The sequence below is a fragment of the Uranotaenia lowii genome, chromosome 1, assembly GCF_029784155.1.
Source record: "Uranotaenia lowii strain MFRU-FL chromosome 1, ASM2978415v1, whole genome shotgun sequence".
Taxonomy (NCBI): domain Eukaryota; kingdom Metazoa; phylum Arthropoda; class Insecta; order Diptera; family Culicidae; genus Uranotaenia; species Uranotaenia lowii.
In genome coordinates this window covers 42,907,750-42,929,464 of record NC_073691.1, presented here as the reverse complement: position 1 = coordinate 42,929,464, position 21,715 = coordinate 42,907,750, and the positions used below count along the sequence as shown (strand labels likewise).

Here is a 21,715-nt window from a genome sequence, read left to right as displayed (position 1 = left end):
AAGATGATTGCCAATAATGAACTTCGAGGCTGCTCCTGCAACTCACTCACTCTCGCCTCCATTCGTTGAACTACGCTGCGGCGCAAGGTGAGTTACTCGGTCGGCTTCTGGCGCGGCCCTTTTTTGGTTGACCCTTTGGATTTCCGGACCACCAGGTGTTAAAGGTTACCTGGATGTGGTGAGTAATGCTGGACACCTCGGCGTTGACGGCTGCCTGGGTGTGGCGGGTACTACTCAGCTGTCGTGACGGGGCCTCTTATGATTTGTCTCGCTTATCTGTTGGCTATTTCCAGACTAGCAGCAGTCCTCCAGTGGAAGAGTTCAAATCCGACAAACAAAAAGGGGTCCTGTTGGCGCAATGGGACAAAACGAAAGGGGATTAGGAACCATATAGTGGGCCAGTTCATCATCTCTTAGGATTCCGGGGCAGCAATCACTTCTCACCTGGTTGTAGTGTGCTTATTTTTGACAACAAGTACTATCGGTTGAACCGTATACTATGGACGTTGTTTGTGGAGTGATTATCGTAGCTGTAGGTCATCGTCCCGGATCTGAACTTTCGGCCCCGTTCTGGGGTTTCGCCCCATTGCGCCGCTTTCGAAGCCATCCTATGGCTGCCCATTTGTGCGTTTCAATCAGCGCCCTCTGTTGGTCAGCATCTTACCCGACCATTACCTGGACATTATTTGCGTATGGCGTGGGTGGTGTAAGGTACAGTCCGCCTCCATTCCCCATAGCGCTTCCTGTGCACATTTACATTTATTCCGTGATTCTCACTAATTTTGGGCTTCTCACACAACGCACTGGTTACAATAGTGAGACGTCTAAACTTCGTAAAATATTTCAAACAGCTAATAAATTTCGCGATTACTGTTCAGATTGTTCGGATACCACACATAAACACACAGCATTTGAGTTACGGAATCAAAAAATTTTATAACAATACCATTTGGATTAAATATGCACAGTATAGCTTTCGATAATGCCTAAGGTTCCTCACTGCCAATCGCTATCCACCCGGTCCCAGTTTTCGATGAACGGTCGATCCACGGTTTGAATCATCACCTCCCCACAGTACAGACAGTCCGATGCCAGAATGTCTTCGATTTGCGTTTTCAGATGCTCCTTGCTGCTGGAGATGGTATCCGCAGCCGTTTGGCTGCCACCGTCCAACGGTTGATTCTGGGCCACCGTCAGCTGCTGCTTCAGCGACATCAGATGTCCAACCACTTCGGGATCTGTTGGAAGGATTTAAAAATCGTCAGTTTTAAATGGGTTTAGTTTTTTCTTAAAGGAGGAAACTTACTCAACTGCGGCAAAAGTTGCCGTTCCAGACAGTCGCCATGAAATTTGTGGCCACAATGAAAGATGAAGAACGGTTTCAACAGCAAATAAACGCCGCAGACGGCGCACTGTTCCTGGGCTCCCACGGTAACGGACCGGTTCCGGAATGTTTGCAGCTCGGAGCGAACGCGTTCGGCCGATTTGGCCGAGTCTTCCATGTCCTTGCGTTGTTCCTGGATTTTGATGTTGTACTCCTTGAGCGATTCGCAGATCGCCTCCTTGAAGTGGTCGATCTTTTGGAAATCGGAGAAGTACGGGAGAAGGTCTTCGATCCGGAGCAGTTCGCACTCTTTGAGGATTTTGAGCGCTTCTTGGACGTTTTCGTGTTTGCCTCGGATTTCATGCTGGGCGATGATGAGCCATAGCTTTTTGCGGATGGTTGGATCGCTGGATTGCGATGCGGTTGCTTTGGCCAGCTGGATGTCGAAGGAGAGGGCTAGCTCCACTGCTGGGACCCACATTTCTAGCAAGCCCTGCAGAAAGACGCTAGCGTCTTTGATTTGGAGTTTTAGACAGATTCGAAGGGCGTAGTGAGCGTCATAGCTGATCATGGTGATGTCTTTGCCCTGGGTTTCCAGGAACGTTAGAAGCTTTTCCTGGAAATGTTGGCTGTAGAGTTGAATCAAAAAGTTGTGGATGGCTTGTTCTGAGCAACCGGTCGAGTGGATGCAGAATTCTAGATATTTTACTACTTCGGTCACATGTCTTGGAGTGTCTAAACAAAGCAGTGACGGGATCAATTTGATGGGGTCCAAGCGCTTGCCTTGAGTGATCAAAACTCCTATCGTTTCTCCGGGTAATTGTTCCATTAGAATGGGGGCGTATTTGTAAATCAGATCTTGCTGACTAAGGGCTCTTAAGACGGACAAGGCGTCTTCGAATCGATTCTGATTGACGTACTGTTGCAGCACGCTTTCGTAGTCCTGATGGATCGTTGTCAGAGCTGTTAAATTGTGACTATCCCCATGGGAAGCCATCAAATCGTAGATGACCGATCGATTTTTCTTCATACAATCGACCACGACTGCTGTTTGCATGAAAGCATCAAACTCCTTTTGCAATTTGCGTTCCCTCTCGACGTTTTCCCCGGAACATCGTGAAATCTCGATCAGATACAGTTCCACCATCCAAACGATCAACATCGTAATCTGAGTCTTCTCTTGTGGCTTTAATTTGATCAACCTATTTGTCAAATACAGCATCAAGGCATCGTTTTGATTGCGCTGCAAAAATTTCAAACAAACCTCTTCGAAACTTAGCTGAGTATTGGAGTAGATGCGAGCTGCTTCCTGGAAGTCTCCGAGATCAAAAAACGACTGAGCCTGCTTTACCAAAACGATATCCCGATGGGCCGGATTGTCGTTACAGTATCGCAACGCCAGGTCGAACTTTTGTCGATCCGCGTAAAGACGCCAAGCGTTTCGCTGCTCATTGTTAATCTTATAACGGAAAATCATTTTATTGCTGTAAACGTACGTAACATTGGACCGCACATCTTTGATCACATTCGCAAGCCTTCCGTACTGCTCCACGAAATATTCCTCGTAGACAACTTGATAGTTTAAAAGCGAAATCGCTGTCACGTGATCCACGTACAGTAAAATTGCATGGAAATCGGTTAACGAAAATGTCAACGGTGTGTTGGTTTTTTGCTTCACCTTATAGGAGTTTTCCGGCATCTGCTGGGCATCATCCTGTTCCGGATACGGAATCAACTCCTTCTGTACCACAAACTGTGGCGTGTCCATTTTAGGATCGATCTCCTGGAAGTTTATTCCATCTTCAGTTAAACATCCAAAACTCTTAGGAAAATCTTCCTCGTAGTTAAAAGCTAGCTTCGAGTAGTTCAGCTTACTATCGACATGCTCGAAATCGTTCAGCTGCTCCGGGATATTCAAGTAAGAATTGAACACTCGCTGCAATATTCCCGTGGTCATCTTCGAATCCGCCTGCCGAATCGTTTCGTGAAACGTGTAAATCCGATCCAGCGTTAAAACCAAAATTATGCAGTGCAAATTTCTCTGCTCCTGTCTCATGTGAAATTCGATCCCCGTTATCGGTCGACTCTCCCCAGCAGAACTAACATCGAAAACCTGCCGAACGACCTGCTGCACCAACTTATCGCCACCCTCAATTCCAATTTCAGCTTCCCAAATGGTTCCCTTGCTAGTCCCCAGTAAAATCGGCCCGGTCATGCTTTCAGATGTATTCGAGTAGTTAAACCCTAAGGCAGTTATATCTTGATCTTTCAGCTGAAAATTAAAAAAAAAGAAATTAAAAAAAATTCTAAAATATCTATTTCCTCCAAATCCAAACCTTCGAGATAAATCTCGGCTTGAAGCTATTCCGCTGTAGATACAGCACCTCCGGTGTAAACCCTGGGGACTTGGGCGCAAACGTCACAAACAGATGCGCACCCAATGGGTCCAGGAACAAATTGTTCGGCTTCAGTCCCCCCACATGTTTATCCAAAGGAACCTCGGTAAATTTATCCGGCTGCTTGATGTTCATCCTGAGCACCGTTAAATTCGTCATCAATATAATTACCCAATCGTTCTGAACCGACAGATACAGAATCCCCGCAGGCAAATTCAGATTCATCTTCTGCTTCGCGAAGATCGGCACCTCCCGCTTGGTCCGGATGCTGACGTAGCCGGAAGTTTGAGGTACCGCCCGACTCGGTGCATCCGCCGGTTCCGTCGTGTTCTCCCGGATCAGGGCCGACGAGTACTGGTCGAACATGGAGGCCATCTTCAACCGGTGTCTCAGCTAAGAACTGGGAACTTTTAAGCTACTTTAATCCGAGAAAAGCGGAATTATAATTGGGAAAATCGGGAAAAATCGATAACAAGCTGAATCTCGGTGAATCACTGATTGTTTTTGTTATGATTTGTGGGTGATAGCGATTTCTCTCCCGTTTTAAACTTTTTTGCTCTCTCGCGAAATTAAAATGGCTGCGTTCTGGCAGTCGAATTAAAAAAATTAACCTGTTATGTTCCGGTACTTTTTTATGCACATTTGAAAAAAAAAATGTAAATTAAAAAACCTTTTCCGTTCAAATGTTATTGCTAAAAATATTTAGAAAAGGTGTAAAATTACAATTTTCAATCCATTATCAGGTGAAATCATCACATTAGACGGAGTTAATAAATAAATTTCAATGTTAAGGATATTTGAAAAAAAAACCATTGGAGACCGATTTCCATTGATTTTTCAGACAAAAACTACCACATCTCCCTTTCTTTTGAAATTCAGAAAAAAAAACATTTATTTGTCTGGAACAGCCTTGGTCTCTGAAAGTTGCTGTTGGAGGCCTCTTCAGCTCACTAGAAATGGTTGGCTTATCCTCAATCCTAAACCTTGCAGTTGCAGGTGTTTGAACAATCATCAGACCGCCGCCCACTTATGCATGTTCTTCCATATTGGCCTACGTCGGATTGTTCATGCGGCAGGTTTGCGGAGATCGTCCTCTTCATCCCGTAACTCATATTTCTCTCGAATTCGGACTACGTGGTTTCCGTTCAATTGTGAATAAAGCCAAAAACGGTAGTCTTTTCCATAAGAGATCCTTGGCGTATCCCATCGATCGAACCGTTCCGCTAGTGTTACCAAGGACTTGCTCCATATTCTGGACTAGAAAACCAATCACGTTTCGCTTGTTGATGCTCCGAAGCTTCGGTTCGTAATGAACTTGCCAATCCGGAAAACGCTAAATACGTTCGCCATGACCATTGAAATTATCTGGGGCCTAGGCACTGTCCACAGCTTTCGGAGAATTCAGTTCGATTGCAATACCTGGAACCGGACCACCTGCTGGTCTTCTATAGTACTTGCGGGAAGGATCCTTCAAAATATTCATGATGTCGGCTCAGATACTTTTCCTGGGCGAAAAGCTCGGTCGGCACAACCGGTCACAGTCACTCAGGCCTTTCTTGATCGCTTGCGTAAAACGTAGAAGAGAGATTATCGTTACAATACTAATTTGTTCATACTAGTTAAATTTTCTACGACACATATTATTTCCTCCTAAGGAAACCCCCAAAACCATCGAGAAGTCTAGCTGATAAAATATTTTTTCCGCTAGTTAAGCCAAAAAAAACAGCGCATCTTGATAGAACACGAGTTGCCATGAAACGAATGGTTGCCATAGATGTGAGAATTATTGACATTTAAGTAATGATAGATTACTCTTTTTTTCTATGCCGAATAATTGTTTTCAAACAAGTTTTGAAAAATTTGTTGAAATTTTATTTACAGCATCTCCTTTGAGACATTTTGATGCACTTTTTTTAAATCCTTTTGAAATATTCTGACTCTCCTTTGAGGAATTCATAATAACTGCTTTGAGAAACTTAACGCTCTCCTTTGAGGCATTTTTTAAACTGCTTTGAGATATATAAGCTCTCCTCAAATTTTTTTAAAATCTTCTTTTTGAGATTTTTAATGCTCTCCTTTGAGGCTTTTTTTTATCTCCTTTTAGATATGCATATTAGCTCTCCTTTGAGGCTTGTATATTAGCTCTCCTTTGAGGCTTTTTTAAAATCTCCATTTGAGATATTTTAGCTCTCCTTTGAGGCTTTTTTAAAATCTCCTTTGAGATATTTTAGCTCTCCTTTGAGGCATTTTTTAAATCTCCTTTGAGACATATTAGCTCTCCTTTGAGGCTTTTTTTTAAATTTCCTTTGAGATATTTTAGCTCTCCTTTGAGGCTTTTTTTTAAATCTCCTTTGAGATATTTTCTCAATCTCCTTTGAGGCGTTCTCTATCCCCTTTGGGCTTTTTCAAAACTCCTTTGAGCTTTCGGATTACATTCCCATTGGAATTCGTTTCAAAACAGAGCTACTATCGAGATTTTACTTACCACGTTTATGGCGTTTTGAAAAAATTACTATACTCATACTTAACTCACTCATCCGTTCTATCATCGGGTGGGTTCGACTCGTCGCCAATGTTGTAACCTGAGAATCTTTGTAATGAATTCATCAGAAACTGGCTTGAGTGGATAAATCTTTATTATTCCATTTGCTTGGTTGGTTGACAACTAACTACCCCCGTTCACAACGATTGCTTAGTTTTATATTAAATGTATTCTAAATGCAAAACTACCACATGAGGCATCTCAAAATTATTTCCAGTTGAGATGAAATTTTGTCATTTTTTTGGGTAATCTACAAAATGATCCGTTTTCAAAACGCCAATGACATTTCGTACCTCACAAAATTATGAAATTTTTAAACGTGAAAAAATTTAAGAAAAAAAACATGGAAAATCAAAGAAAGGAAGTTAATATCATGAGTTTTTCAAGGTTATTCGAGACACATCGGAAGATTTTTTTAAACATTATTTTAAATTAAATTTTTATCTTACTTCCTGACTTTTTTTTGTTAAATTAATCAATTATTAAAGAGGTTAAACAAAAAGTATATGGTATTTACTTAACTTAGTTGTTATCCTCAAATTAGAACATCAAAATTTGAATAGGAACATTATTTTTTTATTCCAAATTTGAATTCAGAACCACTGAACAGTGCTAACGTCTGATCCCAAATCGTGTCAGAACGCAGCCAAATTTAGCGAAAAATTCATGAACCACCCTAATAAAGCTGTCACCCGAAGAAAAAAAACATCTTTTCTGTCAGTCCGGTTCTGTTGATGCCGAAGTGCCACGCCATTCCTATTCGGTTTTTCGTTTGTGTTGGAACGCCGGCTTTCGATCGATTGTAAGTTTTGTTATCTTAAAAGTGATTTTAAACCGTTTTTCGCGTAATAAATGGCCCTAAAAGTATCTTATTTTATCTTCCGTAGGCCGTCGGTGTGTGAAATCGCCATGAGCAAGTGAATTCCAGGGAGGTCGCTTCGAACCAGGGAAAACAACCTTTGCCCGGGGGAGTCTGTCGGGCAGGCGACATCTTTAATTTTTCATCTTTATACCTCTCTGATAATCATCTCTGTCGGGGTCGTCTGGTGAAGGGTTCTAGTCAAAAGACAGAATTATTGTTTAAGTTTTTTTGGAAATCGAAAGGGAACTAGCTAGCAGCCGGTCTTAAAAATGGAGCAGGTTTCCAAGCTACGCATGAATCTCGAGAAGCAGGAGCATCTGGTCAAGATGGGAATTTTGACCACGGCTGCGATTCTCTGTAAGTTTGCTTTGGTGCTTTTGATTTATTACTTTTATCAATGATAACACTCGGTTCCTGGAATTTTTCAGCCTTCTCTACGCGTCTATTTTCGGTGCTCCGGTTTGAAAGCGTGATTCACGAATTTGATCCATATTTTAACTATCGCACAACGAAGTATTTGGCGGAGCAGGGATTTTACAGTTTCCACAATTGGTTCGATGACCGAGCCTGGTATCCTTTGGGCCGTATCATCGGTGGAACGATCTATCCCGGGCTAATGGTGACCTCGGCCACGCTTTATCGCATCATGTGGCTGCTGAACATTACGGTGGACATCCGGAATGTGTGCGTGTTTTTAGCACCGTTTTTCTCGTCCTTGACAACTATTGTAACGTATCTGCTGACGAAGGAAATTCACAGCACCGGAGCAGGACTGGTGGCTGCTGCCATGATTTCTATCGTTCCGGGTTATATTTCCCGATCGGTGGCCGGTTCTTACGACAACGAAGGCATCGCAATCTTCTGTATGTTGTTGACGTACTATATGTGGATCAAAGCCGTCAAAACGGGTGCCATTTTCTGGGCTACGATGGCTGCTTTGGCCTATTTCTACATGGTCTCGTCTTGGGGAGGATACGTGTTCCTAATCAATCTGATTCCCCTGCACGTGCTGGCTCTGATGGCCACCGGAAGATTCACCCATCGGGTGTACATTGCCTACAGCACGCTCTACACCATCGGAACCATCCTATCGATGCAAATCTCGTTCGTCGGCTTTCAACCGGTGCAAAGTTCCGAACACATGCTCGCTTTCGGAGCTTTTGGATTGTGCCAGCTGCATGCTTTCGTTGACTACGTTCGATCCCGCATGAGCAAAGAACATTTCGATATCCTTTTCAACGCTCTGGTCCTCTCCATCGCTTCCATCTCGATAGGTCTCGGACTAATCCTAACGGTAACCGGTAAAATATCACCCTGGACCGGTCGTTTCTATTCCCTTCTGGATCCCTCCTACGCCAAAAATCACATTCCCATCATTGCGTCCGTGTCCGAACATCAGCCTACCTCCTGGTCCTCGTTCTACTTCGATCTGCAGATACTGGTGTTCCTGTTTCCGGCCGGGCTGTACTTCTGCTTCGCCAAGCTGACCGATGCCAACATCTTCATCATCCTGTACGGCGTTACCTCGATTTATTTTGCGGTAAGTTGTTTTACCTTTATCTTGAATAGATATAAATGGCTTAGTAGTCCCATGTTTGGCAAGACATTATTACTCAAATCTAAATGGTAGTGCGAGTAGATACCTCCCAAAACTCACTATCACTTTTTTCTATCACGTCTATTTTTGGTTATGTGGCATTTAAAAGTTATAGAAGTTAGCACTTCAGTAGCTTTTTTCCTCAAAGCTTTAAATTAATCGCAGTTTTCCGGAATTTTCATCATTTTAAGTGTCTTTAAAGTATTCTTCAGTTTAACCGAAAAAGTACCAAAGTTTCTTAACGCTCTACGAGCCCAGTAATGGCTGTTTTTCATTCAATGTCGTATCCGTCGAAGATGGTTTAGTTACGAAATTTTCCTTTTGGTGATGGTGAAAAGGGGCTACCTTCATAGTTGGTGGGTCATCTTCATTTATTAGCTGTTTCTCGAAGATACTAATAAACATCGACTCTCATGCGTATGAAGTTTTTCGCACACATTTCTTATATAGGTAGATCACTTTTATAGGGAATTTCATAGATTCCAGATATATCTTCGTGCGGGACCTTATCCTTCAGGAGGAAGACCAACCGATTCTCAATTGAGTTGCCGATCTTGTATGCTGTTTTCATACTGGGTTAAGAAATGATTTTGCTAATCCCATTAGTTAATTTAAAGTGGAGCGGCATGCTAAGTCTATATGGTTCGTCCTTTCTGGCCTGAGAGTGGTGCCATCACGTCGGTACTTTTTTCGGATGCGTGATCGAGAATCGTGATCCGATAGGTGACATTCAAATCCACTTAGGTGACTTCAACGTAAGGATTGGATCCAATAATCAAGACTTTGAGCTCAATATTACTAAGACTGATGAGCGAAAACGGAGAGATGTTTGCGAAATTTAGTGCCAACAACAAAATGATGATCATTCGTCTCGCATCACTCGAGCCATAAAGTCGCGTTTTCAAGTTTCCCGATCTTCGCGACTCAAAGTGTAAGAGATCTCGTCCAAAAATCCGGGGATTCGTGCCGTCAGGACGGTTGGTGTTTTGTGCGGCGACATTGATTAACCCCAGCCCACAGAAGGGGTACAATCATCAATTGTTGGTGAATAAAGCGGTTTTTTCTGCCTTGCTGATCGATCACCACGAGGTCCGCCGCCATTGTTCGGCGAACTAAGAGTTTCATCATTACCTTCATCATCATCAAACTGGTCGTTCTCGCCCGAGACCGAGTCGAGAAGTGGCAACCATCTTGAACCAAAGAGGAAGGGCCTGCGCTCGTCTTGTTGGGTTCTTCGGCTGACGTTGTTTTGGAGAATCAACGGAGGACCACGTGGTTGGAGCAGTCCATATACACTGGAAAAAAATACCACTCTAATAAGTGCAAAAAATAGTGAGTTCTTTTTTTATTCTTTTTTCACTTTTACTTCCTCTATCTTATTTCCCTTTAAATATATATATTTCGATCATTTTGAGCTTCGCTCATATTTTCAACACGGAGAACATTCGTTTTCCCGTTGAGAAATATGAGCGAAGGCGGGGGACTATACCTTCCAACTGGGGATGATGCAAATGTCTCCTATGAAGATGAGGAGCATCTGGAGGATTCGGTTGATGCCGGTCCTTCAGATGCAAATCGTTCTCGGATGGATGACAATGTTGCATCATCCCCTGTTGAGAGGAGAGTCAACCGGCTCCGACAATATACAGAGGGCTCATCTTCCTCTGGGCCATGGGTGGTTTTCATCCGGCCCAAAGCGAACGGTAAACATCTAAATGTGGTTCAGATCACCAAAGATCTGGCGAGGTGGCCCTCTGTAACCAGTGTTACGAAATTGCGTCCGAACAAGCTGCGCGTTGTGGTGGCTAACTGGAAAGCCGCAAATGAGATTGTGGCCAGCAAGTTCATAAACCTAGAATATCACGTCTACATCCCGTCTCGAAACGTAGAGATCGAGGGCGTGATCACTGAAATGAGCCTACAGGCGGAGTACGTTAAATCCAACGGCGTTGGTAAGTTTAGGAGCCTTGATTCGACTTCGGTCGATATCTTGGATTGTCGCCAACTCCAAACTGCCACCGTCGTGAATGGAGTTAAAAAGTACTCCCCTTCGGCCTCATTCCGTGTGACCTTTGCGGGTACCGCCCTCCCTCACTACGTTTTGATTGACGGAGTTTTAAGATTACCTGTGCGACTCTTTGTGCCTCGCCCAATGGATTGTAAAAATTGCATTAAGTTGGGGCACACTGCGTCGCACTGCTGCAACAAGCCGCGGTGCCCCAAATGCGGGGAGAATCATGGGGATGGAGCGTGCTCAGCAATAGAACAGAAATGTGTCTATTGCGGGGGCTCACCCCATGAAATCTCTTCGTGTGAGGCATTTAAGAGTCGCTGGGATAATCAAAAGCGCTCTTTAAAGGAACGGTCAAGGCGGTCTTATGCCGCCATTTTAAAGGGCGCGGCGCCTCCGATCCAAACTCATTCGAGTAATATTTTTGCTGTATTGCCAGTTGACAATGTAGACACGGACACAGCCGACGAAGAACTTCCAGTTGTGTTTACTGCTAATTCCCGGAAACGTCCAAAACCAGCTCCTAAGAACACCAGAATCCCCAAAAAAATAGTCACGTTGAACCCTCCAGTCGTCGAAAGACAAAAAGCGCCAACTGTACAGAAAGAAAAACCATCTCCTCCTGGATTCCGAATGTGTTTTACACCTCAAAATAAACCCGAAGTAGCGGGAACATCTAATACCTTCAATCCCAACGTAGTTTCACCTGAATCAACTTCCCAAACGGGACTTTTTAAGTTGTCGGATATCTTGGATGGAGTTTTCAAGTTCTTCAACGTATCAGAATCAATCAGAAGCATTGTACTCTCAATGCTTCCTATTGTGAAGACATTTTTAAAGCAATTGATGCAAACTTGGCCCCTCATTTCAGTGTTTATCTCTCTCGATGGCTAATTTACGCCGAGAGGTCGGAGATATCACTGTGTTACAGTGGAATTGTCGTAGTATTATCCCTAAACTGGATCCGTTCAAATTTCTTCTTCATGAAACTAGTTGCGATATTTTTGCCCTTTCTGAAACATGGCTTTCTTCCGAATCAAACATCTCCTTCCACGATTTTAACATTATCCGTCTGGATCGCAACGATTCTTATGGAGGGGTGCTTTTGGGGATCAATAAGCGCCACTCCTTTTTTAGAATCCACCTCCCTTTATCAGGAGGAATTGAAGCTGTTGCATGTCATACAACTATAAGAGGTAAGGACTTATGCGTTGTCAGTTTGTACTGGCCTCATAGAGTTGCAGTGGATCGAAGTCACCTAGAGGACCTGTGCTCAGTACTTCCTGAGCCAAGGTTGATCCTGGGTGACTTCAATTCACATGGAACTGTCTGGGGAGAACAAATTGACGATAGTCGTTCTACTCTTATTTATGACATTTGTGACATTTTCAATTTAACAATTTTGAACACGGGTGAAAAAACACGAGTACCTAAACCTCCTGCAAGACCAAGTGCAATTGACCTCTCACTCTGCTCAAATTCACTATCATTGGATTGCCAGTGGAAGGTAATCTCTGATCCCAATGGTAGTGACCACTTACCAATCAAAATTACAATCACCAATGGGGCCAGCACTTTGAATCAAACAAATATGGCATATGACCTTACAAGACACATCGACTGGAAAAAATATGCGGACACGATTACAACAGCCATCAATTCTATGAATGTTCTTCCTCCTTTGGAAGAGTATAACTTCCTAGCTTGTTTGATACATGAAAGCGCAGTCTGTGCTCAAACGAAACCCATCCCAAATTCATCTGTACGTCGAAGACCTCCTAACCCATGGTGGGACAACCAGTGCTCCAAGCTTTATAAGGACAAATCAAAAGCATTCAAAGATTTTAGAAAACATGGAACCCTCGATCTTTTCCAAGCATATCTGTCCCTTGAAAATCAATTCAAAAAATTGATTAAAGGGAAAAAACTAGCACATTGGCGTACATTCGTAGAAGGGTTATCACGAGAAACGTCCTTGAATACCTTGTGGAAAGTAGCACGAAACATGCGTAATCGATCTTCAACAAATGAAAGCGAGGAACATTCACATAGATGGATATTCAACTTTGCACGAAAAGTCTGCCCCGATTCCACACCGAACCGAAAAGTTGTTCGGAATGTGTCCCTAGACAGATGCGATCTGGATTCCAGCTTTTCGATGGTCGAATTCTCACTTGCCCTCCTCTCTTGCAACAATTCAGCTCCGGGAATTGATAAAATCAAGTTTAACTTGTTGAAAAACCTTCCGGATGCCGCAAAATTTCGCTTGTTAAATTTATTTAATCAATTTTTGGAGCACAACATTGTCCCCCAAGAGTGGAGACAAGTGAGAGTCATTGCTATCCAAAAGCCCGGAAAACCAGCGTCTGACCCCAACTCGTACCGTCCAATAGCGATGTTGTCTTGTATTCGGAAATTGATGGAGAAAATGATTTTGTTCCGATTGGATAAATGGATGGAAACAAATGGTCTCCTTTCAGATACTCAATTTGGGTTTCGAAGGGGCAAAGGAACAAACGATTGTCTTGCTTTGCTGTCTTCAGAGATACAAATGGCGTACGCAAAACGTGAGCAAATGGCTTCAGTGTTTCTAGACATAAAGGGAGCTTTTGATGCAGTCTCAATAGAGGTTTTGTCAGACAAGTTGCACTCCCGGGGTCTGCCTCCTCTATTGAACAACATCTTATACAGCTTGCTTTGTGAGAAACATCTGAACTTTGCTCACGGAGATATTGCAGTTAGAAGAATCTCCTACATGGGCCTTCCACAGGGTTCATGTTTGAGTCCACTTTTGTACAACTTTTATGTAAGTGACATCGACAGTTGTCTCTCTGAAGGCTGCACTCTAAGACAACTTGCAGATGACGGCGTGGTGTCTGTCACAGGATCTTCCGAGTCTCATCTGCACAGACCTTTACAAGATACTTTAGACAGATTGTCTTCCTGGGCTTTGGGGCTTGGGATTGAGTTTTCCCCTCAGAAAACGGAGATGGTTGTTTTCTCTAAGAAACATAGACCTGCTCAACCTAAGCTTCAACTCCTAGGTAGGACGATCACTCAATCGAGGTGTTTTAAGTATCTTGGGGTTTGGTTTGATTCCAAATGTACCTGGAGAGCCCATATTGAGTATCTGAAAGGAAAATGCCAACAAAGAATCAATTTTCTCCGATCAATCACTGGCACCTGGTGGGGAGCCCATCCAGAAGATCTTTTAAAATTGTATCGAACAACAATTCTTTCAGTGATGGAATATGGTAGCTTTTGTTTCCAGTCGGCTGCCAAAACTCACCTCATCAAACTCGAGCGTATCCAATACCGTTGTCTTCGCATCGCTTTGGGCTGTATGTCCACAACGCACAACATGAGTCTTGAAGTTTTGGCAGGAATACTTCCTTTGAAAGATCGATACAATCTACTATCACTTCGGTTCCTCATCAGGTGTGAGGTCATGAACCCATTGGTGATTGTGAATTTTGAAAGGTTACTTGAGCAAAATCTTCGAACTAGATTTATGTCTATATACTATGTCCTCATGTCAATGCAGGTATACCCTTCTTCGTATTCTCCAACTCGTGTTTGTAGCCCAGACTACGACAATTCTTCTGTCCAGTTTGATTTGTCTATGCAGCAGGAAATTCGTGGAATCCCGGTCTCGCATCGCCCTCTTCTGATTCCAAGAATTTTCGAAGCTAAATATAGACACGTCGATGCTGATAAAATGTACTTTACCGATGGATCACTTATAGAGGAATCAACAGGATTTGGAGTGTTCAACGAAATATATAGCGCCTCTCACAGTCTTCAGTCACCATGCTCTGTATATGTAGCGGAGTTAGCAGCTATTCACTGGGCTTTGGACAGTATCGCATCACGGCCAGATGGACACTTCTATATTGTAACGGATAGTCTGAGCTCTGTTGAAGCAATCCATTCTATAAAACCGGGAAAGCACTCGCCGTACTTCCTCGAGAAGATACGAAATAATTTGAGTGCTTTATCAAAACGTCGCTTTACCATCACCTTTGTTTGGGTTCCCTCTCATTGCTCGATAGTGGGCAATGAGAAGGCAGACTCTCTGGCAAAGGTGGGAGCGATGGAAGGCGACACGTATCAACGTGAAATCGTCTTCAGCGAATTTTACTATTTGGTGCGAAGAAACTCTCTTGTCAACTGGCAGCGCAAATGGGACGAGGATGACAAGGGTCGGTGGTTCCACTCGATTATCCCAAAGGTAAGCCTTAAACCATGGTTCAATAGATTGAACTTGAGTCGGGATTTTATTCGTATATTTTCCCGTCTCATGTCCAATCATTGTTCCTTAGACGCGGTACTCTATCGTTTTGATATTGCTGGCAGCAATCTATGTGGTTGCGGCCAAGGTTACCATGACATCGAGCATATTGTTTGGTCGTGCGAGGTCCATCTTGTCGCTAGAACGAATTTAATAGACTCCCTAAGGGCCCGAGGAAAACCACCCTATGTTCCAGTGAGAGATGTGCTGGCTGTGATAGATTTGGACTACATGTTCGAAATATATCTTTTCCTAAAAGCTATTGATCTTCGTCTATAATTCTTTTTATTTTCACATTTCCCTATCTATCTTCTATCTTTTCTTAAATAAGTGAACTAGATATAAGCACACAATTGTTATCAAACAAAATGAGTTTGGCTCCTTAAAGCCTAAAGGTATGAGCCGTTTCAAATAAAGAATTTACAAAAAAAAAAAAAAAACAAAATGATGATCCCCATCACATGAATGTATGTGCTCATTCATCTGGGTATCCCGAGATGGCTGAACAGAAAATAAAATTAACCACATCTGCATTAGGCGAAAATCGAGAAAGAATTCTGGTGATACCTCCAGGCTGGCCAGGAACATTCCCCTGTCTAGTCTCTGGTCTTTTTTTTAGTTGGTAACCACAGGTAGTAAATCCCAGTTTACGGATTGTATTCCAAGGATCGGCGAGCCACCGCGTCCCCCAAGTTTTCTACTCTGGGACTCTTGATATACTCCGTGTATACCTCCTACTCCCTAAACTCCACCTGGGGCGCAGGCCTAGTTCCCACCTCGAACTGTTTAACACACTATGCTTCAATAGTGGGAGGTCTATTCGCGCTAGCGCGCTCCAAACAATACTCATTGACGAGACCACTTTCATCAAAACCTCTCATCCCTACGAGTCAACATCCGAACTCTCCTCTAACGACTTGAGAACCGACATCTGCTCGCAAAGACTCGAGATTCCCGCCTAAACCTCTCCTCTTCGCGACTCGAGGCCTGATCTCTCCTCTAACGACTCGAGATCCGACACCTACTTGCATCGACTCGAGGTTGACCTTTCCTCTGTAGGATTCAAGACCCGATCTCTACCCTCCTCTTGTTGATTAAAGGCCTGATCTTTCCTCTTGCAACTCAAGACCCGACTTGGGGTTGACCACACAAACCTCTCCTCCTGAAGTTTCGAGGCCTGACCTCTCTTCTAACGACCCGAAGCCCAACCTCTTATCTCCAGGATTCGAGGTTTGCCACCTTTAGGCCCGTCATGTGCCGATCGAGAGCAGCTTATCCTAGACTCGCGCCTGTCACAGCACACGCGCGGGACTTTACACAACGACTCGGATGATTCCCGAAGAAGACATGATCCTTCTCCGATTCGAATGACTCGCCCGGCGTCGAGAGCCACTCAAGTGTTGGAGTCCGTACACATCTTCTGCACCACGTAGTACGTACCGCCGCAAACCTCGGACAGACAACCACCTCGTGTTCGGGTGTTTCCTCTACTTTACCACAATCTGGGCAATATGGCGAAGCCACATGTCCAAACCGGTAGTGGTACTTCAGGAAGTCCAGTTCACCGTGTCTTCTTCCGATCCAGTTCCCGATGTGCGGGATCAGCCTGTGGGTTCACCTTCCTCTCGTTGAGCTGTTCCACAGCTGCTGCCAATCGGACACCGAGTCTTCGCTGGCGAGATCTCGTATGTTGGGCGTGTCTTTGTTGTCGTAGCAATAGACATCCTCGTCTAGCAAAACTGAGATGGGCATGACGCCCGCCACAGGCGGCTTCGGACGACATGGTCCGGTATCCACTGATAACCCGCAGTTCATCAGCCGCTAAACGCTGCTAAGTCTCTGCCGGTTACATTGTCTTTCCAGGGCCTGCCTCCAGGCCGCTGCACCTTACCGCAAGTTTGACATGGTCACGCTTGCCAGTATCCTCCTCTTACTACTGCGGATTGCCGAGGAGTTCGACATCATCCGTGTGAGTGCGGCCATGGCCATTGCCGCTCTCTTACGTAGTCGACATGCCTCGTAAAACTGAGTCTGTCGTCTATCATCACCCTTAAGTACTTAATTGCGCGTTTGGACACGATGTCGCACGGTCCAGTTGCAAAAGTACCTGTTTGTGGTGAGATCAGCGTTGATGATCAGCACAATCTCGGTTTTGTGGTGGGCAAGCACTTGGAGTGCATCCAGCTTTCCACTGCCTGGATAGCTCGTAGGACTCGGCCCGATCCTGTGGAGCATAACGTATATGTTCCACAGGACCGGGCCGAGTACTGACCCCTGTGGAACAGCCGACGATACCTCTGGTGTTCGTAAGCACTCACCGATCATATAGTGTAGTTGGCGATTGTGGAAGTAACTTTTCACAAGTCTATACAGAAATGCCGGGACCCTCATTTTCATCCAATTGACGCTGTAGAAGGCGTTCTTCACGTCCAGAGTGGCGACCGCGCAATAGCAGAGCCCTCTTCTCTTCGTTAGCCTGGCCCTGTCCGCTTCCTCAATGACAGAGCGGATGGCATCTACGGTGCTGCGTCCTCTACGGAAACCAAACTGTTTCTCCGAGAGTCAGCCCTCATTTTCTGTGTAACTCTGGAGACAGTTGGCCAGCGGGTAATATCGTTCTGTGGGAACAGCTCGTGGAGCACCATGACTATCCGATAGGCATCGCCCCATGGACAGTCATTGCCGTCACGGCATAGTTGTTTGAAACGTGCCCTCTTACTTGCGTTGATGCCCCTGCGGAGGGCCGATCTCGCGCTTGTGAAGAGTGGCCTACGCTCCGTTCTCTCTTCTTGGGTTCTTGCGTTCTGCATCCTGCGCCTTGCCCTATGGCAATCGGCACGCAGACCCGCAATTTCCTCTGTCCACCAGTAGACGGGTGGCCTAGTGTTTTTACGCTTGGCCCTTCTTGTCATCGCAAGCGCGAGCTAGAACCCTCGTCAGTTCTTCCGCGGACAGGTTGTCCAGGTTCTTCTCCCAGTGCAACACTTCGACAAAGACAATCTGGTCGAACTGTGTTGTCTTCCAGAGGCGTTCCGCTGTCCAAGACTCACGTCCGCCGATAGCGGATCGCGAAGTGATCGCTATTTGTGTAGGCTTTGCTCACCATCCAATCGCATACCAACCCCGGGCTACCGAAGGTGACATCTATGGTTGATTCGCTCCCGTTCATGTGGTAGGTTCTGGTGTTACCTACGTTCGCCAGATCCACATTCAGCCGATGGGGCTTCTCCCCGTAAGCACCTCTACAATCTAGGGTCTTCAGCAGTGTGGTCTCCAGCGCAGACAGGGCGTTTAGCAGGCTTCTTGCAGTTGACCGACTTGCGGCCGGTTTCGCTGCAGCGCCAGCATATCTCGCCTCTGTCCTGCCCAGTGCAGTCGAACGACTTATGGCCGAACTCCGTGCACTTGCACTGCACCCCACCTTTAGCCGCCCCACTTAATTGCTACGTTTGCTGATGCAACTGCATTCCAGATCTGGGGGGCCATTTCTCAATCGAACTGATATCTGGTCCGAGCAGATTTTCGCGTATTTCCTTGTTGATGTTAGACTTCCTCTAACTAACTCTACTGGAGCTCCCGGGTCTTGGAGTTCCGAGGAGCTCTTCCAGCGCTTCGTACGGGTTCGCGCGCACCTCATTCGGTGTTCCGACTCCGCCGTCGGGTCCACCTGGTTGGCAGGTTGAACGCCTAAAACCGCTCTCGTCGAACGGATTCTGACTCTCGCCCTTATCCGTTCCGTCATTTTTTTTTCGTTTTTTGAGTATTTTGCTCATATTGAATCCCACGAGTAGCAAGGTAAGACAGGTCAACTTCGCCAGTGACCTGCTTAGCGCAGCAATGACTGGGATACTGTGGGATGGGGATGGGTCCTGGTGCCCCATAGGCAACCGCGATTTTACGACCCACCAGCCTTCCAGGCTCTTCCGCACGGTTCAGCGTCACACCTTGGCCAAGTGGAGTCAGTTTCCGATAGTGAATCCATGGTCATAATCCAAGTTCGTTAGCAAAGGTCTTCATAAGGGGAGGACGGGCTGTGGTTCCCTCGGCCGTACATGTGCAATAATGCAGACACGTTACACTAGCGATTGCCAGTGCCACCAGCGATCGTCGATACACGAATTGCCCTACCATGAGTTTCAACACGTTGAAATAACAACCATCAGTCATATTCGCCAATAGTCGACCCTACAACACTGAGGTCTTCGACCTTATCCAGATAGATTCATTCGTCAATTGATCTTGGACATTATTTAATCGTCTCTCCTTTTTCTTCAAGGGTGTCATGGTTCGTCTGATGTTGGTGCTAGCTCCGGTCATGTGCGTCCTATCGGGCATCGCCATCTCGCACCTACTTACCAAGTACATCCGGAACGTGGACGGGGCCGGTGGACTGATGGGCGGTGGTTCCGGCAGTTCCGGTGCGTCCGGCACCGGTAAGGCCTCCGAGTCCAAAAAGGCCAAGAAGTTCGAACAACAGGCACCGATGAAGAAGGAAATTGCGATCGCATTCGTTGTGGTCGTCACACTGCTGCTGATCACCTACACCTTCCACTGCACCTGGGTCACCTCGGAGGCCTACAGCTCGCCGAGCATCGTGTTGAGTGCTCGATCCCACGACGGTGGCCGGATCATTTTCGACGATTTCCGTGAGGCTTACTACTGGCTGAAGATGAATACCCCGGATGTAAGTTTTATTTTGTTTTTTTTTTTAATTTAATTTTTCAAAATCAAGTTTAAATGATGAACAATTAGTTTAAGTTTGAGAGTTTGGCTGAATTCGCTAGCAATCGCCGAATGGAACAACGGTTTACTCCAGTTGAGTTTCTTAAAATTGATTCCTCGAGTTCTTACGACTGCTGATTTCCATTTGTGTGGTTCGAAGCAATTCCAAAAGCATCTCTATGATCATTAGCACTTTGATCGCTGAAAGTCTATTAACAAAATCAACGGAGAGGAGAGCAATTTCCAAGTGGTGGACTAACTTTTTTCCACTTCCGTAGGATGCTCGAATCATGTCCTGGTGGGATTACGGCTACCAGATAACGGCCATGGCTAATCGAACGATTTTGGTGGACAACAACACCTGGAATAATACACACATTTCCCGGGTTGGGCAGGCGATGGCTTCGACCGAGGACAAGGCGTACGAAATTATGAAAGAACTGGACGTCGACTACGTGCTGGTCATTTTCGGCGGTCTAACTGGTTACTCATCGGATGGTAAGAAAAAATCGACAACTCTTCCTGCTACAGATTAAATTTTATCCTTTGACCCTGCAGATATTAACAAATTCCTGTGGATGGTTCGAATCGGTGGAAGCACCGATCGGGGTGCGCACATAAAGGAAACCGATTACTACGCCTCCAGTGGAGATTTCCGCATCGACAAGGAGGGTTCGCCCACGCTGCTCAACTGCTTGATGTACAAAATGTGCTACTATCGGTTCGGGCAGGTTTACACCGAGGGTGGCAAGGCCCCCGGGTATGATCGGGTTCGGGGAGCCGAAATCGGCAACAAGGACTTTGAGCTGGACGTTCTCGAAGAAGCCTACACTACCGAACATTGGCTGGTGCGAATCTATAAGGTGAAGGACATGAGTAATAGGGGCGTCTAACTGAGGTTAGGTGGTTGTGGACAAAACATTCTCGAACAACAAGTCATCGTCTGCTTTGGTCAATCTTGGCGGCAGTACTGCGCAACTGAACTGATTAATTATTGCCTATTTCTCCCCCATTGCATGATGTGAAAGATATTGCTTCTGATTGGGAAGATTCCTTATTGAGTTTATCAGCACTCACACCCACATAACTTACCTCGGTAGATAAATTCTATTGCAATTTGAACAAATTTGAACGAAGTTCTTCTGAAAAAAAAAACAAAAAAGCACTAATCTCATATAGAAACAAAAAAAGTAATCTGCCGCAAGAAAAACTACCGGTAGTTTTTTAAACTAAACTATTAGGATGGCCATACTTCTTAGATGGTTCCTAACATTTGGAAAACAAAAGTGAAGAAGAAAATCAGCGCTAAAAAGTCAAAAACGTAGCATTTAACGCATCGAAACCAGTCCATTTGGTGGTTATTCTACACCGAAGTTACACGTACCATAAACAATAATAATAATAAAAAAATGAACCTTCAAAAAAGTGGTCCTGCATTGCAACATATCACAAAACTCCTTTTTTTCACTTACTACCTTACTAAAGTAAACCGCCTCGGATAAACCTCGCATGAGATGCATCACTCATCAGACCGGTTCGACTCAACTGACCGTGACGAGCTATGGAATTATGGACGAAAACAGCTTTTGCGGGAAGTAGACTAGACTTATAAAGACTACGGTGAATTGTAACACATTGTCAAATAGTCGGATGTGCAGACGACATCGTGCTCTTGATCACCGGCGAAACAATCGAGGAGGTGACCTTGCAACGGTATCCTTAGGAAGGGGTGACATCTGGATAGAGGAAGTTAAACTTTAGATAGCCTACCAAAAAACCAAAGTTCTGCTCGTGATCAACAAAAGCCAATGGAGATTACTATTGGAGGACACACGGCATCTTCGAAACAGCAGCTGAAATAACTCGGAGTAATGGTCCACAATCGCCTAATTTTTGTGTGCGCATGTCAAATACTGTTGTGAGAGTGCATCGATTCATCGGCCTGGATTATGCCGAACTTCCATGGTCCA

General features: G+C 44.9%; 2 protein-coding genes across 2 annotated transcripts; one reads left to right on the top strand and one right to left on the bottom strand.

Annotated features, from left to right (window-relative positions):
* Window positions 1–910: 910 nt before the first annotated feature.
* On the bottom strand, window positions 911–4,233 carry LOC129750977 (vacuolar protein sorting-associated protein 18 homolog). Its single transcript, XM_055746211.1, has 3 exons — window positions 3,661–4,233; window positions 1,307–3,596; window positions 911–1,238 (listed from the first exon to the last, which is right to left on the bottom strand). The coding sequence occupies exons 1-3, from the start codon at window positions 4,093–4,095 to the stop codon at window positions 997–999; spliced, it is 2,967 nt and encodes a 988-aa protein (XP_055602186.1). The 5' UTR covers window positions 4,096–4,233; the 3' UTR covers window positions 911–996.
* Window positions 4,234–6,972: 2,739 nt separating this feature from the next.
* On the top strand, window positions 6,973–20,914 carry LOC129754758 (dolichyl-diphosphooligosaccharide--protein glycosyltransferase subunit STT3A). Its single transcript, XM_055750983.1, has 6 exons — window positions 6,973–7,064; window positions 7,150–7,481; window positions 7,553–8,664; window positions 19,300–19,707; window positions 20,024–20,243; window positions 20,304–20,914. The coding sequence occupies exons 2-6, from the start codon at window positions 7,394–7,396 to the stop codon at window positions 20,636–20,638; spliced, it is 2,163 nt and encodes a 720-aa protein (XP_055606958.1). The 5' UTR covers window positions 6,973–7,064; window positions 7,150–7,393; the 3' UTR covers window positions 20,639–20,914.
* The last annotated feature ends 801 nt before the right edge of the window (window positions 20,915–21,715 follow it).